This window comes from Galleria mellonella, unplaced genomic scaffold (assembly GCF_026898425.1).
Source record: "Galleria mellonella isolate WM207_F2 unplaced genomic scaffold, CSIRO_AGI_GalMel_v1 utg133, whole genome shotgun sequence".
NCBI lineage: Eukaryota > Metazoa > Arthropoda > Insecta > Lepidoptera > Pyralidae > Galleria > Galleria mellonella.
In genome coordinates, this window is record NW_026441990.1 from 2500860 (window position 1) to 2522291 (window position 21432).

At 32.3% G+C, this 21432-nt stretch overlaps 3 protein-coding genes across 4 annotated transcripts; 2 read left to right on the forward strand and 1 right to left on the reverse strand.

Annotated features, from left to right (window-relative positions):
- Window positions 1–1552: 1552 nt before the first annotated feature.
- LOC113511037 (proteasome subunit beta type-5) lies at window positions 1553–4161 on the forward strand. The gene is made up of 6 exons (XM_026894602.3): window positions 1553–1790; window positions 1880–1981; window positions 2305–2404; window positions 2981–3174; window positions 3531–3669; window positions 3956–4161. Exons 1-6 carry the CDS (start codon window positions 1647–1649, stop codon window positions 4120–4122), a joined length of 846 nt encoding a protein of 281 aa, XP_026750403.1. The 5' UTR covers window positions 1553–1646; the 3' UTR covers window positions 4123–4161.
- A 580-nt stretch (window positions 4162–4741) lies between these two features.
- On the reverse strand, window positions 4742–13880 carry LOC113511240 (probable enoyl-CoA hydratase). 2 transcript variants are annotated; one of them, XM_052903213.1, is made up of 6 exons: window positions 13751–13880; window positions 12926–13158; window positions 12024–12174; window positions 6971–7120; window positions 5564–5761; window positions 4742–5059 (listed from the first exon to the last, which is right to left on the reverse strand). In XM_052903213.1, exons 2-6 carry the CDS (start codon window positions 13010–13012, stop codon window positions 4935–4937), a joined length of 711 nt encoding a protein of 236 aa, XP_052759173.1. In that variant the 5' UTR covers window positions 13013–13158; window positions 13751–13880; the 3' UTR covers window positions 4742–4934. The 2 variants fall into 2 exon arrangements, with proteins under 2 accessions (XP_052759173.1, XP_052759172.1); XM_052903212.1 differs by lacking the exon at window positions 13751–13880 and adding an exon at window positions 13390–13743.
- Window positions 13881–15136: 1256 nt separating this feature from the next.
- Window positions 15137–20248, forward strand: LOC113511052 (derlin-1). Its single transcript, XM_026894627.3, has 5 exons — window positions 15137–15526; window positions 15916–16119; window positions 17527–17675; window positions 18457–18567; window positions 19672–20248. The coding sequence occupies exons 1-5, from the start codon at window positions 15374–15376 to the stop codon at window positions 19805–19807; spliced, it is 753 nt and encodes a 250-aa protein (XP_026750428.2). The 5' UTR covers window positions 15137–15373; the 3' UTR covers window positions 19808–20248.
- The last annotated feature ends 1184 nt before the right edge of the window (window positions 20249–21432 follow it).

The following is a 21432-nucleotide window of genomic DNA, read 5'->3' on the forward strand; positions in this document are numbered from 1 at the left end:
TAGGTAGGTGGTGCGTTAAAAATTGATCTAAACATGTGTAAATAAGAGCAATCATATCAGTACATTACGTATAAATTACGTATAAATTATTCAGGGCTCGCCTGTTTTAATTTGATGTGTTCTGAAACTATTGAGAATCAGAACATCTTAGTTATGAGTATTACAATGTACTAGTACCTTATACCAGGGGGACATGATGACGAAAAAAAAATGGCCGCGCGGAAAAAATTTTAATAGATGGCGATACTAGTCGCGATTTACTATTAATGCTTCCGTAAGTCTTAGAAAACAAACAAAATCCTTTATAAAATATATATATTCTTATTTCAAAAAATCTCCTAATTACGTAAAATAAAAAAAAATGGATTTTAAACCAAATATCATTAGTTTTATTAAAATAAAAAAAAATATATATTTTTACCAGGAAAATACTAGTATAGTATTATATTATCTGTGCCTATACTATATTGTCTATGGTACTGCCTATCCATGTGTATCAACAAAGACTGTTTTTTTATAACACGGAAGCAAACGAACATGTGGCTCACCTGATGGTGATAGAGTATCGCATGATCACCTGCAACACCAGAAACATCGCAGGTGTGCTGCCGGCTTTTTAAAAAAGAATATGCGCTTTTCATGAAGGTTATGATGTCGTATCATTTCGGAAATAATGCTGCTATCGATAGAGTCGTTATGCGTAAAAAAAGTGCCTTAAAAATGAACGGTAGAGGACCGCCATTCATCCAGATTGTTTTTGTTTTTTAATGGCTGAAAATTAAATAATGATCTGGCTGCATATTGCTGCTGCTAATTTAAACGCAGTATGGATACCTACTGTGAGTGCGGAGTGTAGGGTGGATCTAGATTATTATAGTGACAGTGTCCACACAGATGCTTTTAGTGACTACTATTGCCATCTACCGTTGAGTAGACTAAATAATTTCCGAAACCATATACTCTCTGCTTCAAGACGACACTGCTTCGTTGTAATAATACCCGTATTTTTGTTATCGACTTAATTCAGTTTTCATACTTTTTAGTAGAATATTATTAAACAATAATTGTTATCTAATCAAATTAATATATTCTTCATAATAAAAATTATTGACATGTTATTAATGAAATATATATTTTCGCCATCTGTGGCTTAGTACCACATTAACCCTTAAAAGCCTGTTTTTTTTTTTTAAATCAAATTAAAAAATATAAGTGTACCCTTTACTGTGTTTATTAATGGGGAAAAATTGAAAAAAAATCAAAACGATATTTTTATATATTTATTTTGAAAAACACATTTGGTATCGTTTTTGATATTTTAGGCATTACTGTAATCAAAATATTTAAATTTATTTAGCAATGAAACAATGTAAACCCCGGTATCAAATTTGAAATTTCAGGTATTTAAGGGTTAAAAATAAAAGTACTTCAAACCGTTAATATAAAACCTACACTGTTGAAGATACATACTTACAAAAGATGAGGCAGAATGGCCTATGGTCGTAGCCTGTCCGAAAGGACAAATCAATAAAAAAAAAAGAAACGTCAAACTCAAAGTTGTCAAATCACAAAATCTGATTTTCGCTTGTCATCCAAGATTCCACAAACAAAACTTTTAAAAATTTGTTATATCCATTAAAATAATAATGGCTCTACTAGATCTCTGTCGTCTCGATGAAAAAATCAATTTAAAACCGGTGGACACTCTTGCATCATTCCAAAACGATGTACTTGGATACAGCCAAAATTTTATCAATAGCGCCCAACTCGCCGTGCCTCCTTTTGCTAACGTAAGTTTAGGTTACCAAAAGCTTTTTTGTTTATAATATCCCAATATTTATTATTTTTATTATTAATAATAATTATCTATTTTTTGTAGCCAGTGGAAACGCTAGCCAAATTTAACTCAAAAGACGAGACTGGTCGTGATATTAAAATTGAATTTGATCATGGCACCACTACACTTGGATTTCGCTATAAAGTAAGTAAAAGTCTTTAACTACAATTGAAACTGAATTTTAAAACAAAAAAAAATTAATAGATATACAACTTAAAAATATCTATCGAGTTTTTTTCAAGAGAACTGCATGGGGTTCTTCAAAAAATGGCTAAGGAGATTTTTTGAGATAATGCCCCTGATATTGCAGACGTTTATAAGCTATGGTAACTGGTTACCATCAAGTGGGCACTATACTTGTTTGCCACCTCAGTGGTATAAAAAAATAAATGCATAATTTTTAACAATTCATCAATTTTACCAAGTGTTTTAATACCTATAGGTAATTCAATGCATATTTTTTGTAGGGAGGAGTATTATTGGCAGTAGACTCTCGTGCTACTGGTGGTCAGTTCATTGGATCACAGTCCATGAAGAAAATTGTTGAGATCAATGACTATTTACTTGGTATGTAAAACATTTCACATCCTTAGGGGTAATTTCTTATATGACCACTCATTTTAGTTCTCTCAGTTCAGTCACTCAGTTTAGAGAGTTCTAACAAAATGTAGCTAGGTCAATGACTATCTCATACTTATTTTATTTCTATTATCATTGAAATAAGCAAATAAAACAAAATTTATGAAGATATCTGTGTACATATACCTGTCTGGATTGAAATTTATTAATTCAATTTTAATTCTTATTGCTAAATTTAAGTTCTTTAATCCTCGTAACTGTCTTATTATACTTTTATAAATTGTCTGTATGTATTATACTAATGTTTTTATCCAAATTGTGTAGAAATAAAGCATTACTCTCATCTATAACTCTTTACTAAAATTAGAATTTGCTTTGTAAAGATTAAGAAATAGTTTAAATAAAAATAAATGTTTTTTTAAGCTCCTTATATTTAGTAAAAAATAAAAAATAACTAACACCTGAACACATTGTTGATATCAAATGTATTATTAATTTTCTTGTTATTACAACTAGCTATTACAAAGTGTTTAATATTTATTTTTTGCTTTTTTTTCAATCTAGGTACATTGGCTGGTGGTGCAGCTGACTGTGTTTACTGGGACCGTGTGCTCGCCAAGCAGTGTCGTTTATATGAACTGAGGAACAGGGAACGCATCTCGGTGGCTGCTGCCAGCAAGCTGATGGCAAACATGGTGTACAACTACAAGGGAATGGGGCTCAGCATGGGCATGATGCTAGCTGGATTTGATAAAAGGGTCTGTTATGTTTATAAAACCTTTATATATTTAAACCTGAGTAACTTAATCTAGTTACACTTAGTTAATATTGAAGATAATTGAATTACAAAATCCATAAAAAATTTTTGGACTCATAATTTCCACTTTGGTTCCTCACAATTATAATCAATATTTTTAATGGACTTCAAAGAAATTGAAGAAAAAGGATGTTTTCGATTTGACTGCATTTTATCTATATCAGTATTTTTGTTAATAATAAGGACCCTTCTTGTTTTAAGGACCTCTTGTAATTATTATTACTTTTAAATAAATAGGTTACATGTTATTTACTATATTCTTTTCAAGCTTTTCTAAGTTATGTTTACTTTGTCCAGGGTGCACAACTGTACTATGTGGACAGCGAAGGCACCCGTACACCAGGCAAAGTGTTCTCAGTGGGCTCAGGGTCAGTGTATGCCTTTGGTGTGCTCGACTCTGGTTACAAATGGGACTTAACAGACCTTGAAGCTCAAGGTAAGACACCGATTTTGTCAGTCAATAATATTTACCCTTTATAGTTACAGTTAACAAAATAATTTGCTCATGATACATATTTAGGGAATTAATTATAATCGTCTAAGAGAAAATAGAAAAATTTATACCATTCTCTTATTGCAGTATTCAAGCAGAGTTTTTTAGATATATGTCAAAACATGGCTGAGAATACATAATATGCCTCTTTGAAGTGGCTAAATCCCGCTGGAAAATAATATTCACTACTCCAATGGGATCCCCTATTAAAATTATTATATGATTTCAGAACTCGGCCGTCGAGCAATCTACCACGCGACCCATCGCGACGCATACTCGGGCGGTATCATCCGGGTGTACCACATCAGTGACAAGGGATGGGTCAACATCTCCAACGAGGACTGCAGCGACCTCCACTACAAGTACCAGGCAGAGAAGGGGATTACTGAGGAATAGGCGTTAAGGGCTAAATAAAATTATCATTTTTTTCAAAAAGCGCCTTTTTATTTGAAAATAGCCTCATTATAGAATTTGAATGCTGACTACTGTGTGATATCTTACAAGTTTCCTTTTTCTGCCTTGACAGAGTGACTGATGCGATTGAATTCGAAAATAATCAAAATCACATTGAATATGTGTTGTTCATACCAATACAAGTCCAAGCGACATACCGGCACAATTATAGCAGCTCGCCAATACTACCCTACGAATATTTGATATTTCTATTTGCGCGGTTGAAATGACACTGCTGCGTGATTCCTTAAGAGAAACACTGTTACATATTCTATTACGTTCTTATATTATACTAGATTTGTAAGATTTTCAAATTATCAAAGATAAAACTATAACTGCATCAACTGGAGTTGTTATTTATGTCGCATCTAACAGTGTCAAATAAAAGGTAACAACAATTGATGTATCTACGTGATTTGAATTTTATCTCAATTTATATTTGTCGACAGTTAGCATTATTAACTGGATACGCAATAAACATTCATGATTTTCTCTAAAAGACTAGCATTGGTTTCTTAAAAAAAAAAATAGTTTTCAAATTAGTGAATAAAAACATCCAAAATATGCATGTTCAACCATGTATTTAAAAATACTATGTATTCATATTAGAATACACTATATTAAATACAATAATGTTAATAAATAATAATACAAAACTATATGAAGACTAGTAATTTGTATTAACTAATAAACAATCACAAACAAGCTTAGCGTTAAAGAACAAAAAACCTTAATCTATGTATGTAAATTTCGGTTTAGGACTTTCCATTTTTCTTTTTTTCTTCTATAGTCACCTTGACTTCTTCCAAGGTCTCCTCCAATTCCCAGTCTTTTAGAGGGACTTCTGTTAATTTGTAGAATTTGCCATGTTTCCCTATGCCTGTAAGTAAATATATAATATGTCAATTACTAATTTATATTTTTGTATATAAAATATATTTGGTAACAGATTAGATGTTGCGGTTGCAACCATTTAAAATCAAACAGGTTACAGATTAATTGCTTGTTTCCATCGTTTATGGTATTATAACTTAAATATGCCAGGCAGCAATACAAAAAATAAAAATATGGTTCACGTCCACAATATCGTAATAGCATAGAAAATCTAAACATTTTACTTCTCTTAATTAGAACATAAAACCGTGACCTCGTATGTATATATATATATATATATATATATATATATATATATATATATATATATATATATATATATATATATATTATATATATATGCAGAATAACACAAACTGTGTGTCAGATACTTTATATTAGATTTTATGTATAATTATTTAGGTTATATTTTTCAACTAACAACGACAACAAGACGCGTCTAAAATCGCGAAGTACAACGAGCAAATAAAAAAGAAAAAAATATACAAACCTCCTTGGAATTTCTTAACCCCCTCTTTGATATCTTCAATTGCATTCCCTAATAGGCTGGTGAAGACTGCTTCATCTCTCATACTCTCTTCGCTGTTTGGATTCAATTGGGAATTAACCGCCGCTAGTTTGTCCATTATCAATGCATTTTGTGGGAATTTTACCAAAGATTTTGCTAATTTCACCGATTCACCGAGTGCTGAAAATTTTTAAAAATAAATATGTTCATGACCATTGGTGTCTTGAATGATAATCCCATGAACGGTATACGCTAGCGGAGTACCAGTGAGGGATGATAGATAAAGATGAAAATACATATCAGTTACATCGTGATGAATTCACCTAGAATTAATCATGATGTCGGTAATTAAGAGTAAATAATCAAATGGTTTCCGAGGGAACCGTGAGGATGTAACGCAGTATATTGCTAGCAATGAGGAAGCCAGACCCCATTACTAGCAAGCAATCTCTTCGCCAATAACAATAACTAACGATCCTATTATGCTATCAACTCGACCTTTACGCCTGGCTTTATCCTCTACTATAACCAGTTGCTCCACTATAAAGAATTCATCACGTATTTGCCACAGTGGCTTCCAGAGGATACCGTGTGGAAATTGACCTTTGACTTTAATTGACTTTGGAACAAAGTAGCAAATATTCCATCTCCATATTTTATTCTGTTGTTTATACTTCCACAATGCCAGTTTATTGGTGTCAGTACACCATTTACATAAACTGTCAAGCAATTTTGCGGCAAAGATTAAGACTCAACATACATACTACCCTCAAAAAGTACACAACTACAGTCAAACAAATCATACAATTTACTTATATGTTCAATATTCTATATTTAACGATTCTCAAATAATCAAACCATATGTAATCAAATTAAGACCATCATTAGCATAATAATAGATAATTAGTTTAGATTTTAGTTAATTAACAAATGCTAAACGAATAGGTGCATTTTGACCTTGTACTAAACAATTATGTAATTCTGCTTCTATTTTTAATATTTTTTTATTACCATTTACACTGACTTAAGAAAAAGAAGATCTTAATTTGCAAAACGTTACCAAGATTTTTATATTTGTATAATTATAAAATGTTAATATGTTGATCGTCATAGTATATACAAATTTCATTAACTTTCTTGCAATAAATAAAGTATCTAATGCAGTATATAAATCAAGTCAGTATGGACAGTATTTTTTTTTTAATTAAATTGAATAAAAATGTTTATTATCTCACCTTAGCTTAATTATTAGTTTTCTTTTTAGAATGGATATACAACTATATAATGTCATTAGTTACCCATGTTTCTTTGGAAAAAATGTGCAGTTACACTGATAGAATACTTACTAAAAGGATGCTAGGCTTAATTTAACATGTAATAAGGACCGACCTGTGCCAGTAGTAGTAAGTTTGCATGCTAGTCCTGCTTGATGTGCCTCAGTCCCCGAGATCAGACGTCCAGTCATAAGTAAATCCAATGCACGAGAGAGCCCGATAAGTGAAGTCAAACGCCGAGCCCCAAACAAACCTTGGGGCACACCTGTAAGATACAATGAAGTACATATTAATAATGAACAATTTCATGTAGGTTTAGAGAATCTCTTATACAATTTTAGGAATGATTATTTAAAAAATGCTCTCATAGTGAACTATTGTCTGTATCAATGGAACTTAATTAAAATATAAACAAATTAATAATTTATGTTTACCATAAGACAATCTGCTGTCTAATAATGGTACAAATCAAACAGATAATAATTTATTAATAATTTCATTTAGACAGTGTTCTTTTAATTTTGAAATAATTTGAAAGGCTACCATGTAATGTTTTCCGAAATTACGGGGCCCAAATGAAACAAAAACAATTATAATAAAATTGCGTAATATACCATCTAAAAATGTAAAATTATCATTCCTTTGGACTTTTATGGTAGGATTTATGACATACAAAATACCAAGCTCCACTTACTGTGCTGATTTCAAGAACATGAAATTGAGTCCGAACATTCTGAATTTAACTCCATGGTAGACCCCTTGGATTGGATTGAAAGATTAACTTTCATTAAGTTCAACTAATTGAATATCAAATAATTGAAATAGTATATAAAATAATAATACAATAAAATTCTTATTAATCTAAATTTAAACAGCTTTTATTTAGCCAAAATAATAATTAAAAGATACAACTTGGTTGAGATTGGAAGCAAAACTATTTTAATTGTCATAACTATTATACAGGTACCCACATCAATTGACTTAATCAAATTACCCATTATTTTTATACATAACATATCTCACCCCTATAATCTTGAAGTACAATTAATATCTATAATAGTTACAAATACAGAAATCAGCACATAAGACTAAGATACTCTTTATATTAATCACAACACATGAACGCTACACAGATTCCCTAGGTATACCAATTATATCTGGCCAGGAATCAGGGTCTGGTATTTCAATCTCAGGCGAAGCCTCAGGTACAATATCATCTGGTTGATCCCAGGATGGTCTACGTTGGCGCATAGTATGCTCTTTGCTACCACGTGATAAAATCTGATCTACATGGCGCCTATGTATCTCCCCATCCTCTGTTCTCACCCTATATGTGGTTGGACCTTCAACCTCCACAATGGTAGCCCTGAGCCATTTCCGTCCTGGCTCATAAACCCGAATTAACACTGCTTGATTTATATTAAACGTTCTGTTTCGAGACTGTTGGGCTACAGCTTCAAGTTGCTTCTGGGCATCATCTGGTACACAATTAGGGTGTAAATTGGAAACAGCAGTTCTATATCGACGGCCATTTAGAATTTCCGCTGGTGTTTTATTAGTGCTATTCGGTACTGTGCGTAAATGATACAATACTTTCGATAGCTTTTCAGGCCAAGATATGTTACAATTGGCATATGAAAATTTCTTAAGTTTATTTTTAAATGTTTGTATAGCACGTTCAATATGCCCATTAGTCGCAGGATGATACGGGGGTGAATACTTGTGCTTTATACCATTCTTTTTCAGAAAAGAGTTAAACTCTTCAGAACTAAAAGCCCTGCCATTATCAGATACCAATATATCAGGCAATCCTTGTGCAGCGAAAATCTTCCTTAATACATTAATAATTGTCTCACTGCTCATTGATGGAATAATCTCGGCTTCAAACCACTTGCTATAACTATCCACCAGTACAAAAAATGTTTTACCTTGGAAGGGTCCTGCAAAATCTACATGCACCCGACCCCAAGGTTTCTCCGACGGTATCCAAGCCTGTGGATCTTTTGGTGGATTATTTCTCACTTGTTGACAATGCACACAGTCTGCCACAATTCTCTCAATGTGTAGATCCATATCACGCCACCAAACATATCCTCTAGCATAAGCCTTAGTCTGAACAACGCCAGCATGGGGAGCATGTAATAATTCCAAAACTTTACTCTGCAGTGCTTTGGGTATAATAACTCTGTTGCTCCATAGTAAACATCCTTTACTATGAGAAAGAGCCTCTCTGCGAGACCAAAATGGTTCCACTTCCATATTTGGACTAGAACGGGGCCAGCCATGTAGTATATGAAACATAACTTTCTGTAGAATTGGATCTTTCTTAGTTTCTACTGCAATCCGTGTTACATCAAGGTCCCACCCCTCTGGCTGCTCATCAAGTAAAAGTACTTCTCTTAGACGTTCCTCTTCCCCTGCAGACGTATTAGGCACTGTCCATCGACTAAGGGCGTCTGCATTTCCAATAAGTTTCCCTGGCCTATATTTAATATTATAATTATAACAACCAAGCTTCAGCGACCACCGTAACATTCTTGGTGATATTTGGTCAGGTATAGGTTTTAAAGGGTTAAACAGACCAACAAGCGGCTTATGGTCCGTAATAATATCAAATTTACGTCCTGCCAAATATTCATGAAATTTTGTGATACCAAATATAATTGCCAGGGCTTCCTTGTCAATTTGTCCATAACGCCGCTCATGTGGCTGAAGAGTTCGTGAAGCCATCATAATCGGTCGTTCTGATCCATCATCCATCACATGGACAATCATAGCTCCTAGACCATAATCAGAGGAGTCACAAATTAATAGCAGTGTTCTGTTTAATTCATATCCAACTAATGTCAAATCTGATGATAAAAGATTCTTAGCTTTGTTGAAGGCCACTTGTTCGGCTTCACCCCATATCCAGGGTCGTTTTGCATCTAATAACCTATACAATGGTTCAAGAATCGTCGCTTTGTCAGGCAAGAATTTTTCATAAAAATTATAAAGACCCAAAAATGCCCGTAACGCCACCTTACTCTGAGGTGCTGGTTTCTCTTTAATCTCCTTGACCTTTACTGGAGATGGATGTAGTCCTTCACCATCAATCATATGTCCCAGAAAGGTAATGCTGTCTGATGCAAATACACATTTCTTTACATTAAGACGAAATCCCATTGAATTCAATTTGCTTAAAACTTTGCATAACCTTTCATTATGTTCTTCAATGTTTCTCCCACATACAGCAATGTCATCGAGCAAGCATGCTACTCCTTCCATGTCTACAAGGGCTGCTGACATTAATCGCTGGAAAATTGCTGGTGCCGCACTCACACCAAAGGCCAAACGATTCATCCTCATGAGTCCCATAGGAGTGTTAAGCGTTAACAGTTCAGCTGTCTCCTTATCCACCTTCACCTGTGTATAAGCTTGCTTAAGATCCGATTTACTAAACACACGTCCTCCACTTAACTTTGCAAAAGCTTCAGCTGATGTGGGCAGTGGGTATGTATCTGTATTTATAGCAGCATTAACAGTGGCACGATAATCTCCGCAGATACGGAGTGTGCCATCATCTTTCTTAACAACTCTAATTGGTGTGGCCCATTTTGAATACTTAACTGGTGTCAAAACGCCATCATTAATCATCTGTTTCAAAGAAGCTTCCACTTGTTGTTTAAGTGGAAATGGTACTGGTCGAGCTTTAAAATACTTCGGTGCCATCTCAGGTCGTACATGTAATGAAACTTCTGGACCAATATATTCTCCTAAATCATTCTTAAATAAATCAGGAAATTTGTCTATGAAGGATGCTAACTCTTCATTAGACCAGCACAATCCAGAAACATGTATATCCAGAGGGTTGAACCAATTTCTTCCTAATAAACTTGGTCCCTTGCCTGTTATCACCAACAGCTCACATTGTGCCTCCTTGTTACCTAAACTAGCCCGTACATTAGCCAGTCCCAGCACTTTCAGTGGTTCACGTGTCCATGTCACTAATTTTATGTTGGTAGGATTCAGTGGGGGTGGTGTTACCCATAATTTGTAATAAGTTTCCTCTGAAATAATTGTTCTCGAAGCTCCAGAATCAATTTCCATGGAAAGGCTCACACCATCTATTATCACATCAGCTCTAATTGCTGGAAGGTACTTTTCTGTACAATTATACACCCCCAACATCTCTTCGGGCAAGGACTTACAGCTTCCCTCCCCACATTCTGTAGTCTGATGCACTTTCGCCAATCTCCTCTCACAAGCAGATGCAATATGCCCATAACGTTTACAAAAGTAACATCTTGCTTTCACAAACGGGCAGCGCTCACCAGTTTTATGTAGTCTTGCACAATGTCGACAGTCATTTGACTTTATCCTACCAATTTCCATAGGTTCCGTAACATGGAACGGAGTTTGCTTCTGCAGGATGTTATCAGGGTATAAATCCAAACATGTAGCTTGATAATTGAGACACATTTGTAAAGCACTTTCATAAGTTAGCTTTTCTGTTTTCAATAATTCTCTTTTCAAGCGTATATCACAAACCCCTAACACCAGTCTGTCTCTCAACTGACGTTGCAAGTCCGAAAAGTTGCACTTAACAGCCAATAAACTTATAGCTGCTACAAAGTCCTGCACGCTTTCATTTTGTAATTGATGACGTTTATGAAATTTTTCCGTTTGTAAAATTTCATTAATTTCCGGTTCATAAAATTTGTCTAAAACATGTAGTATATGGGAAAATTCCACTTCAGTTGGTCGATTTGGTACTAATAGAGATACAATTAAGCCATAAGTGTCTTTTCCACACTGAGATAAAAACAATGAACGCGCTTTATCGATGTTCTGTTCACCATAACCCGCGGCATCGAGCGCACATAATAACTGCTCTTTATAATCCCTCCATTTATCTGTTTTTGGATTAAAATGTCCCGGAAGCACTATATTCGTAAGATTTGACGTCATTTTCGCATAATTACATTTATTTTCATCAGTCGCCATTAAAAGATACAACTTGGTTGAGATTGGAAGCAAAACTATTTTAATTGTCATAACTATTATACAGGTACCCACATCAATTGACTTAATCAAATTACCCATTATTTTTATACATAACAATAATGATTTATATATAATATATAATAAATAAAAAGAAAATTGAATAATTCAAATAATACACACACCAAACCTCCTGCCAAGACATCCAAGTACTGCAGTGTCTTCTATGATACGCAGATCACATGCCAGTGCAAGCTCAAAGCCCTCAGCGACCGCATACCCTGACACTGCAGCTATAGTAGGCTTGTCACACAAGGGGCGCCGTAGAAGACGTGACTATAACATAAAATAAAATAGTGGATAAGATATTAGAATAAAAGTTATTGGAACTATAATAAAGAAACTGTTAAATGAGGTTTTTTTTTATTTGAACCTCCTGTCTTATGTCAAGAGTTATATTATTTGTATAAATTTATATATAATATACTTATATGAATGTATACATTGTAATTTTTTTCTTTATAGTATAATACAAATGAAATTTATATTGTTGTAGTTCACACAAAATACAAACACTTATATTTATGTTTGCTTGTATCGGACTGAATGTTTTTTATCTATTTCTTATATAGTACTAATGACAGTACTTTTTCCTGTTTATGTTTCATGGAAAATAATTGTTACTGTAATGGTAAATTGAGTGTTATACTCAATATACCCACATTTCACTGAGTATTTTAAATTGTAATGTGGAAGGAGGCAAGACTACCACTATCATTAAGATTGTATTATACATCAGCCATTAACTGTCCACTGCTGCTGCATTAGTAGCCATGCTTAACAGGTGGGTTGGCAAATACAGGTAGACTTTGGTGATGTTTTAATTGGATGCTGCTGTCTATCTTTCTACCATTAAGTTCCCTTAGTCACCTCTTATGACACCCATGGTAAAGGAAGGGTTGGCCCGTTCTATATCTCAAGCACACAACAAATAATTAAAAAATTCCAATACTTAATTAAGTTTACTTAAAATGATTTTTATTTATTAAATTATTACTACTATCATGCAGTTACTAATAAGCATTACCGCAGCATCCTTTAATGCGTTATATCCCTTATCTCCAATTTCATCAATGTCAAAACCGGAACAGAAGGAGCCACCTTCTCCATTCATCACCAGGACTTTCGACTCTGTGTCTTTATCAAATGCATCTAACGCGACGCCTAACTCTTGAAGTGTTGGTATGTCAAGACTATTACGGAGTTTCTGACGATCAATGTTTAGTGTTGTTATGGCTCCATATTTTTCTATAATTATATCTATAACAGAAGGAAGAAAATTTAGACCCCTTTCCTCGGCCTGCTCTGGATAAATAAAAAAATCCACGATGCATTTTACGAATGCACCGGTTCCTGATATTCTTGACTAAGAGACTTGTCATAATATAAAATAATTTTAAAAAGAAAAACATATGAAATTATTTTAATATAAATTCTACATAGTACATAAGGAACATAAGTTGAAGATATTGTATTAAAAACATAACCTACTTTTTTTTACTTCCTTTACCTCCTCTTCCTTATTCTTAGCATCGTTAGACCTTTTTCTTATAATGCTTGATCTTATCACCGAAATATTTGGTAACAAATTTATACGAGTTATAAGTCTCATTTTAATGAATGAAATTTCAAATTTCCAAATTTAAAATCGTAGTAGTTTCAAACATATACTATGCTCCGTTCGTTATAGCACGATGGGGGTAACATATAGTTAATATCTCTTGAAACAACAATAATATTCGTAACTTATATATTCAACCAAAAATTTAAATTAAAAGTTATATTATGATTATTATATTTATTTTGACATTAATAAATCTCATAAAATGCAATTTATTTTTTAAATACGCACCGTATTATGACATAAAGATTATAATTCAGTATAACTCTTAGAACAAGGAATTACATAGAAGGAATGATAAAATAAAAGCTGTACATTATATAGTTATCTCCTTTCTTCTTAAGTAAATGTAATTAGTAAAAAAGAACAAAAGATAAACTACCAGTTGCTATTTTTGTCTATTCATAGCAGACTAGTGTATGAAAATTTATGATATGTCAATTATTTGAAAATGTCAAATTTTTATTACTAGATTATATATTCCACACAATTTATGTAGAAAGTATGCAAAGAGGTAGTATTTGAATTTGGTAGGGTTATACGGCCGTATAACATTTTCTATACACTTACCAGCTAGAAATTAACAAAAATTCCAACTTTATTAATTATATTTGTATAAGAAGAAAGGAAGAAACCATTTAGGGATTCGAAATTTACAATTTTTATTTTATCATTCTTTATATGTAATTCCTTGTTCTTAGGGTATAACTAGTAGTGTCGTAGAGTAACGTCAAAAACAGTGTTTTAATCTATGACCTCAGTCACAAAGTAAATATATATATCCTTAATGTATGAGATGCAGTGTTCAATTATAATTTGGTACCTACCACAGATCAAGTAATTGTAACGTGTAACCTATCATAGACATTATCTACATTATACTAATGTCATAGACCAAGAAATATAATATTGTACCGAGATCTTAGATATATTTATTTATTTAAACTTTAATGCATAGTAAAATTTTATGTACATTTGACAGACTTATGACAGGCCGTATACGGTTATAGATTTAGAACTACGTACTTGTAACCGAAGTAAAAAAGTATTATTATTTGTTAGAATTTACATGTATGTCTTTTTATACGTTAGCGTTTCAGAAAACTAAGATGATTATGTTTTCGTACCCTATTTATATTTAACTTTTTTTATCTCACTTTCAGGGTCGATTCCTAATTAGTAAGTAAGGACTAAGGTAAAGTACTAACTAAGGACCTTATTGTCAGTATCAAACTCAAATTAATTTTGACGTGTTTTAACTTGAAAACCATCATAGTTATTTGTTCTTCATCTTATTGAAATTGTAATAACAAACCAAGTAACCTGCTTTTATCCTCGTCTACTTATCATAGAAGAGTTTTTATAATTCTTCACTTGCAACAAATGTTTACAATTACTATAACAGCTTTAACATTTCTTTTAGTGTTGTCAGGCGCAAAAAAATTTGTTCCGTAATCATTAATTTCTACTCTTTATAGACAGACTGTTTTGTATTTTTTTTTGTATACTTGGCTCGATGCAACCATAGACGATTCACTTGAAGTCTGTATACATGCATACCTTAGCGTCAATGGAAATATTAAATTGAAAAAAATTAAAGTAGTTTATGAATGTTTTCTTTTTTTTTCTTGTAAAATCTAAATTCTAGACTTAAAAATATCTATTGTGTTCTGTGGACAAATTCTCTTGGTACACGTGTACCTACCAATATTTACTTCTATAAAACAATTTCATCGTCGTCATTGTCCTATTAACGTATCCAAATATAATTTCTAGAACGAAGTGTATATGATTAATGTGATGTGAATCTCATAATCTCATATTGTCGAATTGTTTTTAATTGTTTTCTAAAAAATGTCTGAATTCAGGGACTGGTACAACAGTGTACCATTCTTTACCCGGTATTGGTTAACATTTACAATAATACTGAGTATAATTGGAAGATTTGGTATCATTAGTTATTATTATTTTGTACTGGATTATTACCCATTCATTCATCAATTTCAGGTTAGTAATAAAATCATTGTATACAATTTTATAATCCTTTATTGTTTAATTATTAAAAATCAATTTGATCTATTAATTATATTTAGTATGTTAATTTTTATCTTGCAAAGCATTATTTAGATACGTCTTATAGACTGACTTTTATTTTTAAAACTTCAAAGTTTATTATTTATTTATAAAATTATCAAATAAAATTATCAGATTGTATATTTAATGGTTTGGACATTAATTATGCATATCACAAAGTCATGTAAATATGTATGAACAAATATTTCAATTATCATTATATTCACTCAAATATGAACACATCAACTATTATGTTCTATCAGGGATTAAAGTAGTGAGCATATTTTGTTTTTAATAATAAAAAATATGTATTTTGTGTACAGATATGGAGACCCATAACAGCACTGTTCTTCTATCCCATTGGCCCATCTACAGGATTCCACTTCCTGATAAATTGTTACTTCCTTTATAACTACTCACAAAGACTGGAGACAGGCATGTTTGCAGGAAAGCCTGCAGACTACTTCTACATGTTACTGTTCAATTGGGCTTGTTGTGTTCTCATTGGACTAGTTGTTGGCTTGCCGGTAATATAATTTATTTAGTTATTTATTTAACTACTATATTAAATGCTAAATTCAATTCATTACCATGATGCTACAGTTATGTATCATTAATTTATTCAAATACCAAACTCAAGAAAACTAGATCTCAATAAAAGTAATTTAAAACATATATTATTGCTATTTTGAGTGTTATGTTTAAGGTATCTTTGGAAATATGTATTAAATGTATGCTCATACATTTTGTTTTCTTAACTGAATGTTTAAACAGAAGATGAAGTAAATTTTGAGGTGCTATTTCTCTAAACCTATCTCTAAAATTAAAATATTAATTTGGTATTGCAGCAAAAACTTTATTCTAAAGTTCAGTTTAAAGTTTATAATGACCTATAAAACAGGGATTTAATGAAATTTTTAAAATAAAGTGGTGTTTAGAATAATGGCACCATAGAACTTGTTATGAAATATTATTATAAAGTATACTAGAATAAAAATTATTTAATCTTCTATTGCATTCAATCTACAACTGGATTAGCTTGGCTTATCTATATAATTCAGTTTGTAACTTAAACCATCAAATGGTACATTTATAAGTGCAAAACTTTCAGTTCATTCAGTTTCAAATGAGGATTTGTTGGAAGAATAGGATTATTTGTAATGGAGATTAACAGCCTCATTGCTAAGTCCTCAATATACCCCATCATGTTGACCTTAAGACTGAAATCTTCTCTGAAACCATGGTTTTATCACAATGAGCTACAAATTGATCTGACTTCATCCTCATCTATTATCACTCACTGATACCTTTTTTTAGTTAAACTAATATCACTGGGGAAAAGGGAGATTGTTAGTAATGCAGATTACCAGTCCCATTGTTAGCAATATGCCCAACCAGGTCCACCTCCTTGTGGTCCCCCCTGGCCATTGTGATGAATTCATCTGGAATTAATTTCGGCTAACTGACCTTCTTTTTCATTCTTACTTATCATCTTTCACTGGTACTCTGCCAGTGTATATTTTTTTTTTTTTTTTTTTTTTACAACACAGGGGGCAAACGAGCATGCGGCTCACCTGATGGTAAGTGACTACCGCCGCCCATGATCACCCACAACACCAGCGGCATTGCAGGTGTGCTGCCGGCCTTTTAAAAAGGAATATACTCTTTTCTTGAAGGTTATGTTGTCGTATCGGTTCGGAAATACTGCTGCTGGAAGTTGATTCCAAAGAATGGTTGTGCGTGGAAGAAAGTATATCGGTAGCACACGCGGAATTACTATTCCATTATCATCCATTAAAAAAAAAACAAACTAATAACACTGGCCTGCCTATCATTTAATTTTTTTTTCAACTAAGGATACAGATGATGCTGATAGGTTTAAATCAATATTAATGTAATACTCATACATTTATAGATAAAAATGTGATTTGCAGATACTCATGGATCCTATGGTACTCTCAGTGCTGTATGTGTGGTGCCAACTGAACAAGGATGTCATTGTTTCCTTCTGGTTCGGCACTCGCTTCAAAGCCATGTACCTGCCTTGGGTACTGTTAGCCTTCAACCTTGTTATAAGTGGAGGGTGAGTATAAAGTTGATTGTATTTATTTATTATTATATATTTAAAACCAATAGTATTACTCTTGAAGCTCAAGTCTTGCATCACGTGGTATCCTATGGAAACCACCATGATTCATGCTCTAGTGAAATTTGTTGCAGTGGGTTAACTGACTTGACTTCATCCTCATTGTTCCATCCTACACTAGTGTCATATCATGACATAACATTATCAGAAGTCAGTGCACCATTGCTTCTTCATTGAGAAAATAATAATAATAATATTTCTTTATTTATAGATTACAAAGATCCATTCTTGTTAGTAACAATTGACTTAAACTATGTTAGTAGAAAAAAAAATACAAAATTCATTTTATGGCCCCTATAATAATTTTGACCCACAATGAGAGGATCGGGCTATCGTATTTATTACATAATGCCCTCAGAATGCTGTTACTGCTGCCACGCAATCGGTATAAAAGAGATGTGATCCATTTGCGCCTGATGGCATAGAAATCATCTGCCCATGCCGCTGCAAACATTGTGGATGCACTACAAAAACGTGGCAGTCGCAACAACACCCTGAAAACATTATTGTATTGAACACGCAGAGCGCTGTATGCTTGCTGTGTGTAGTCAACCCTATAGAAAAACCCTATTAGTACATAAAATAACCTGCCTAAGGCTTTTGACACTTGGTTCTCTGTGTCTACCCCACAAGGGACTTGATGTAAAGATAGATATATTTATGTATACCTACTAATTTAAAATTATGTATACTTAGCCAAGGATTTTTGTTTTCACAGTGGTGTGATGGAGCTGCTTGGTATTCTAATCGGGCATCTAGCATTCTTCTTGCTGTTTAAATACCCACAGGAGTTCGGAGGTCCAGCTCTTTTAACACCACCTATATTCCTGTAAGTTCTTCCATAAAAATATTTTGTAAATATAATTATTTTTCCTATAGTCTCTGATGGCTATTTTGCTTCTAGAATACAATGATAGGCAAGCATAGATAATTTACTTACCAGGGATCATAAACACGGTTAAAAAAGTTATTCAATGACCTTTAAATTTATCCAAATTAATTTGCCTCCTATGGTTACAGTGTTTGAATAAATAAAAAAATCCTACACAATAAAAAATTCGGTACATGAGTATTGTGTTGCGCATCTTTTGAAAACAATCTATTAAGTATGTTGATTTATACTTATAATACATATGTACATATAGATGGCACTGCCTAATTATGAGGCGACACTAAACAGTAAGACACTATAGAATAGGTTACTCTAAAATTAAAATTTCAATTTGATATCACTACATTTATAAAAGATTTAGGTCGAAATTGATATAAATTTAGTTTGTGATTCATGATCTATAAAATAGTAATTTTCCGAAACTATAAAATATGAACATAATGTTAAAGTTTAGAGAATGGCTCCTCAGAATCGGCCTTAATGTAACATACATTACATATCCAGAGTTTTTTCTTATTTAATCTGTGGGACACTTATTTTCTGCCACATTCCATTTAAATGTGCTCACAAAATATCAACAAATTAATGTTTACCAAATGGTTTACCATAACAACTATAGTTGGAAATATTTGATTTATTCCTTTCCATTTCAAGTAGCATAAATAGTGTAACAATATGTAGTGTTTTGTGGGAACATCACACTTAATTTTATAAAACTTAATAATATAAAATATAACTTAATTTTATAAAATAGACAGATTTCATTTTTTGCTTGTATTGGACAAACACAAAATGCAAGACTTATTTAAAAAAAAGGTCCAATTATAGAAAGCTACACTATCAGAGAGTAGTAATGGGCTGTAATTTATTTTTCAAAAACTATTCGAAGCCAGGCTGGTTGCTAGTCTGTGTATTACCTTCGTTTTAGTTTCATTCACAATAAAATTCAAGGTATCTATTTTCTTAGATTACTAAACGTCTTAGAATACCCTTAAGTATATAGGCGAGAAAATTTTAAGTTTAGTTTCATTTTCTATTTAGGAAACAAATATTCCCTGACACGAGGTACATGGGAGGGTTCGGCACAGCGCCCCAAGCGAGGGTGCCGACTCGACCGGGCGGCAACGTCTTCGGGGGACACAACTGGGGTCGTGGACAAACGCTCGGAGGAAACTAAACGTGTTACAATGTACATTATATTAATGTATTAAATGAGTATTGGATTTTTGTTGATACGGCAAGAGTGGTGTGGTTTCTGTTGTTCTGTTTTAAATAATTATAATAGTAATAAAAATAACAAAGATTACATTCTTATATATAGTAATAATATAATAAACTAATAATTTTAAAGTACTAAATACTAGAACAACAGAATAACAACCGCTCAGTATGTGTGTGGATAGGTGTTGCATAATATTGTATGGCTATAGAAATATTTCTAAATGTTTATTTCTGACTTCTGTAAATTAAATTTTGCATTCTTTTTTTTTTTTAATGTCATTATACTATCGTTTTTTATAAATATCAAGATGATTATAATTAATATTTTTTTATGATGCCTTCATAAACATAAACATAGTTTATTCAGACCAGAGACATGTTTAACTTTCCAAAGTTTTATTTTTTAAACTGTGTTAGATATTAAGTTTTTTTTTTCTTATTATATAATTATATTTAAATCAACGAATATCGTCGCTCGCTCGCGCTCTGAATAATTTTTAAAATCTGTCGCAAGAAATACTACTTAGACAATGTATGAACCTATCAATAGAAACTCGCTGCCGTATGCGTGTGTTAGAACGAGACGGCCGCTTTAGGCGTCTTTTTTCTGTCTTGTTCTTTTTTTGCGACACTGCAGTAATGATGCACTTTCTTTCCTTCATTTTTTTTTTATTTTGGTAAAAGGCTAGTTTTGCTCATTATGTCATTAGCAAACAGGAAACGAGACTGCATATTGTTATTTTTTTGCGTGCGGCTGGATTATTTACAAAAAAGTAGAAGTAATACTTCATCATAATAAAATATATTCTACTATCTTCTGTAAATAAGTACGACACGAACGTTCGCTTGAATTGAATGATTATTACATTTGGGTTGTTTCTTGCAATAGACTATATTTAAGTGGCTTGTTACTTTTGTGTATTTAACTCCACTAGAAGTAATGTATTTAAAATTTGCTTTTCCTATTAGGATAACTGCAATGTAAGTTTTTTTTTTTTTATTTACCGATATGGCAAGGCTTCGGAACAAACTTCATCCAATTTATTAAGTTTAAAACTAATAATTTCCAAAAAAAGGTTCAATTGCTAAAAAAATTTAAGTCCAGGATTTAGCAGTTAAAATTTAATTGTGCTGATGAAACAAAAAAATGTAAAAACATTTTTGTTTAATCAACAGATTATAATGAAATATACATATGTAAATATAAAAGGAAACTTTCATTAGTAAAAATGTCTTTCTAAATCATTACCTTTTCAAAGTGTAGCTAAACTTGGTATTTCAGGTATATGCTATCTAAAATCTTATTTTATCTATTCTTAGATATCAAATGTACATAGTTATTTATACCTAGAAATCTATGGTATATTTATATAAAAATGTTTTAACAATATAAATAAATCTTTTTTGTTTTTGAATACCTACTTAGATTTTCTATTAGATTTTTTGGAGACCCCTATGGGATCAGGTGTAGATGGGAAAGTCCAACTTATGAAACCATCACCTTAATATAAACAGCGCCATGGGTATAATGGAATGCACTCATAACCACGCCCTTATGAGTTACTTTACCATTTCCTGAAC

Coding starts and splice junctions, on each gene's coding strand:
- LOC113511037 (XM_026894602.3), top strand. CDS start 1,647: ATGGCTCTACTAGATCTCTGTCGTCTCGATGAAAAAATCAATTTAAAA. Junction 1,791..1,879: donor CCGTGCCTCCTTTTGCTAAC/GTAAGTTTAGGT, acceptor TATTTTTTGTAG/CCAGTGGAAACGCTAGCCAA. Junction 3,670..3,955: donor AACAGACCTTGAAGCTCAAG/GTAAGACACCGA, acceptor ATATGATTTCAG/AACTCGGCCGTCGAGCAATC.
- LOC113511240 (XM_052903212.1), bottom strand. CDS start 13,510: ATGAGACTTATAACTCGTATAAATTTGTTACCAAATATTTCGGTGATA. Junction 7,121..12,023: donor ATGTCTTGGCAGGAGGTTTG/GTGTGTGTATTA, acceptor TGTATCTTACAG/GTGTGCCCCAAGGTTTGTTT. Junction 5,762..6,970: donor ACTTACTACTACTGGCACAG/GTCGGTCCTTAT, acceptor AAAAATTTTCAG/CACTCGGTGAATCGGTGAAA.
- LOC113511052 (XM_026894627.3), top strand. CDS start 15,374: ATGTCTGAATTCAGGGACTGGTACAACAGTGTACCATTCTTTACCCGG. Junction 16,120..17,526: donor GACTAGTTGTTGGCTTGCCG/GTAATATAATTT, acceptor TGTGATTTGCAG/ATACTCATGGATCCTATGGT. Junction 17,676..18,456: donor AACCTTGTTATAAGTGGAGG/GTGAGTATAAAG, acceptor TTGTTTTCACAG/TGGTGTGATGGAGCTGCTTG.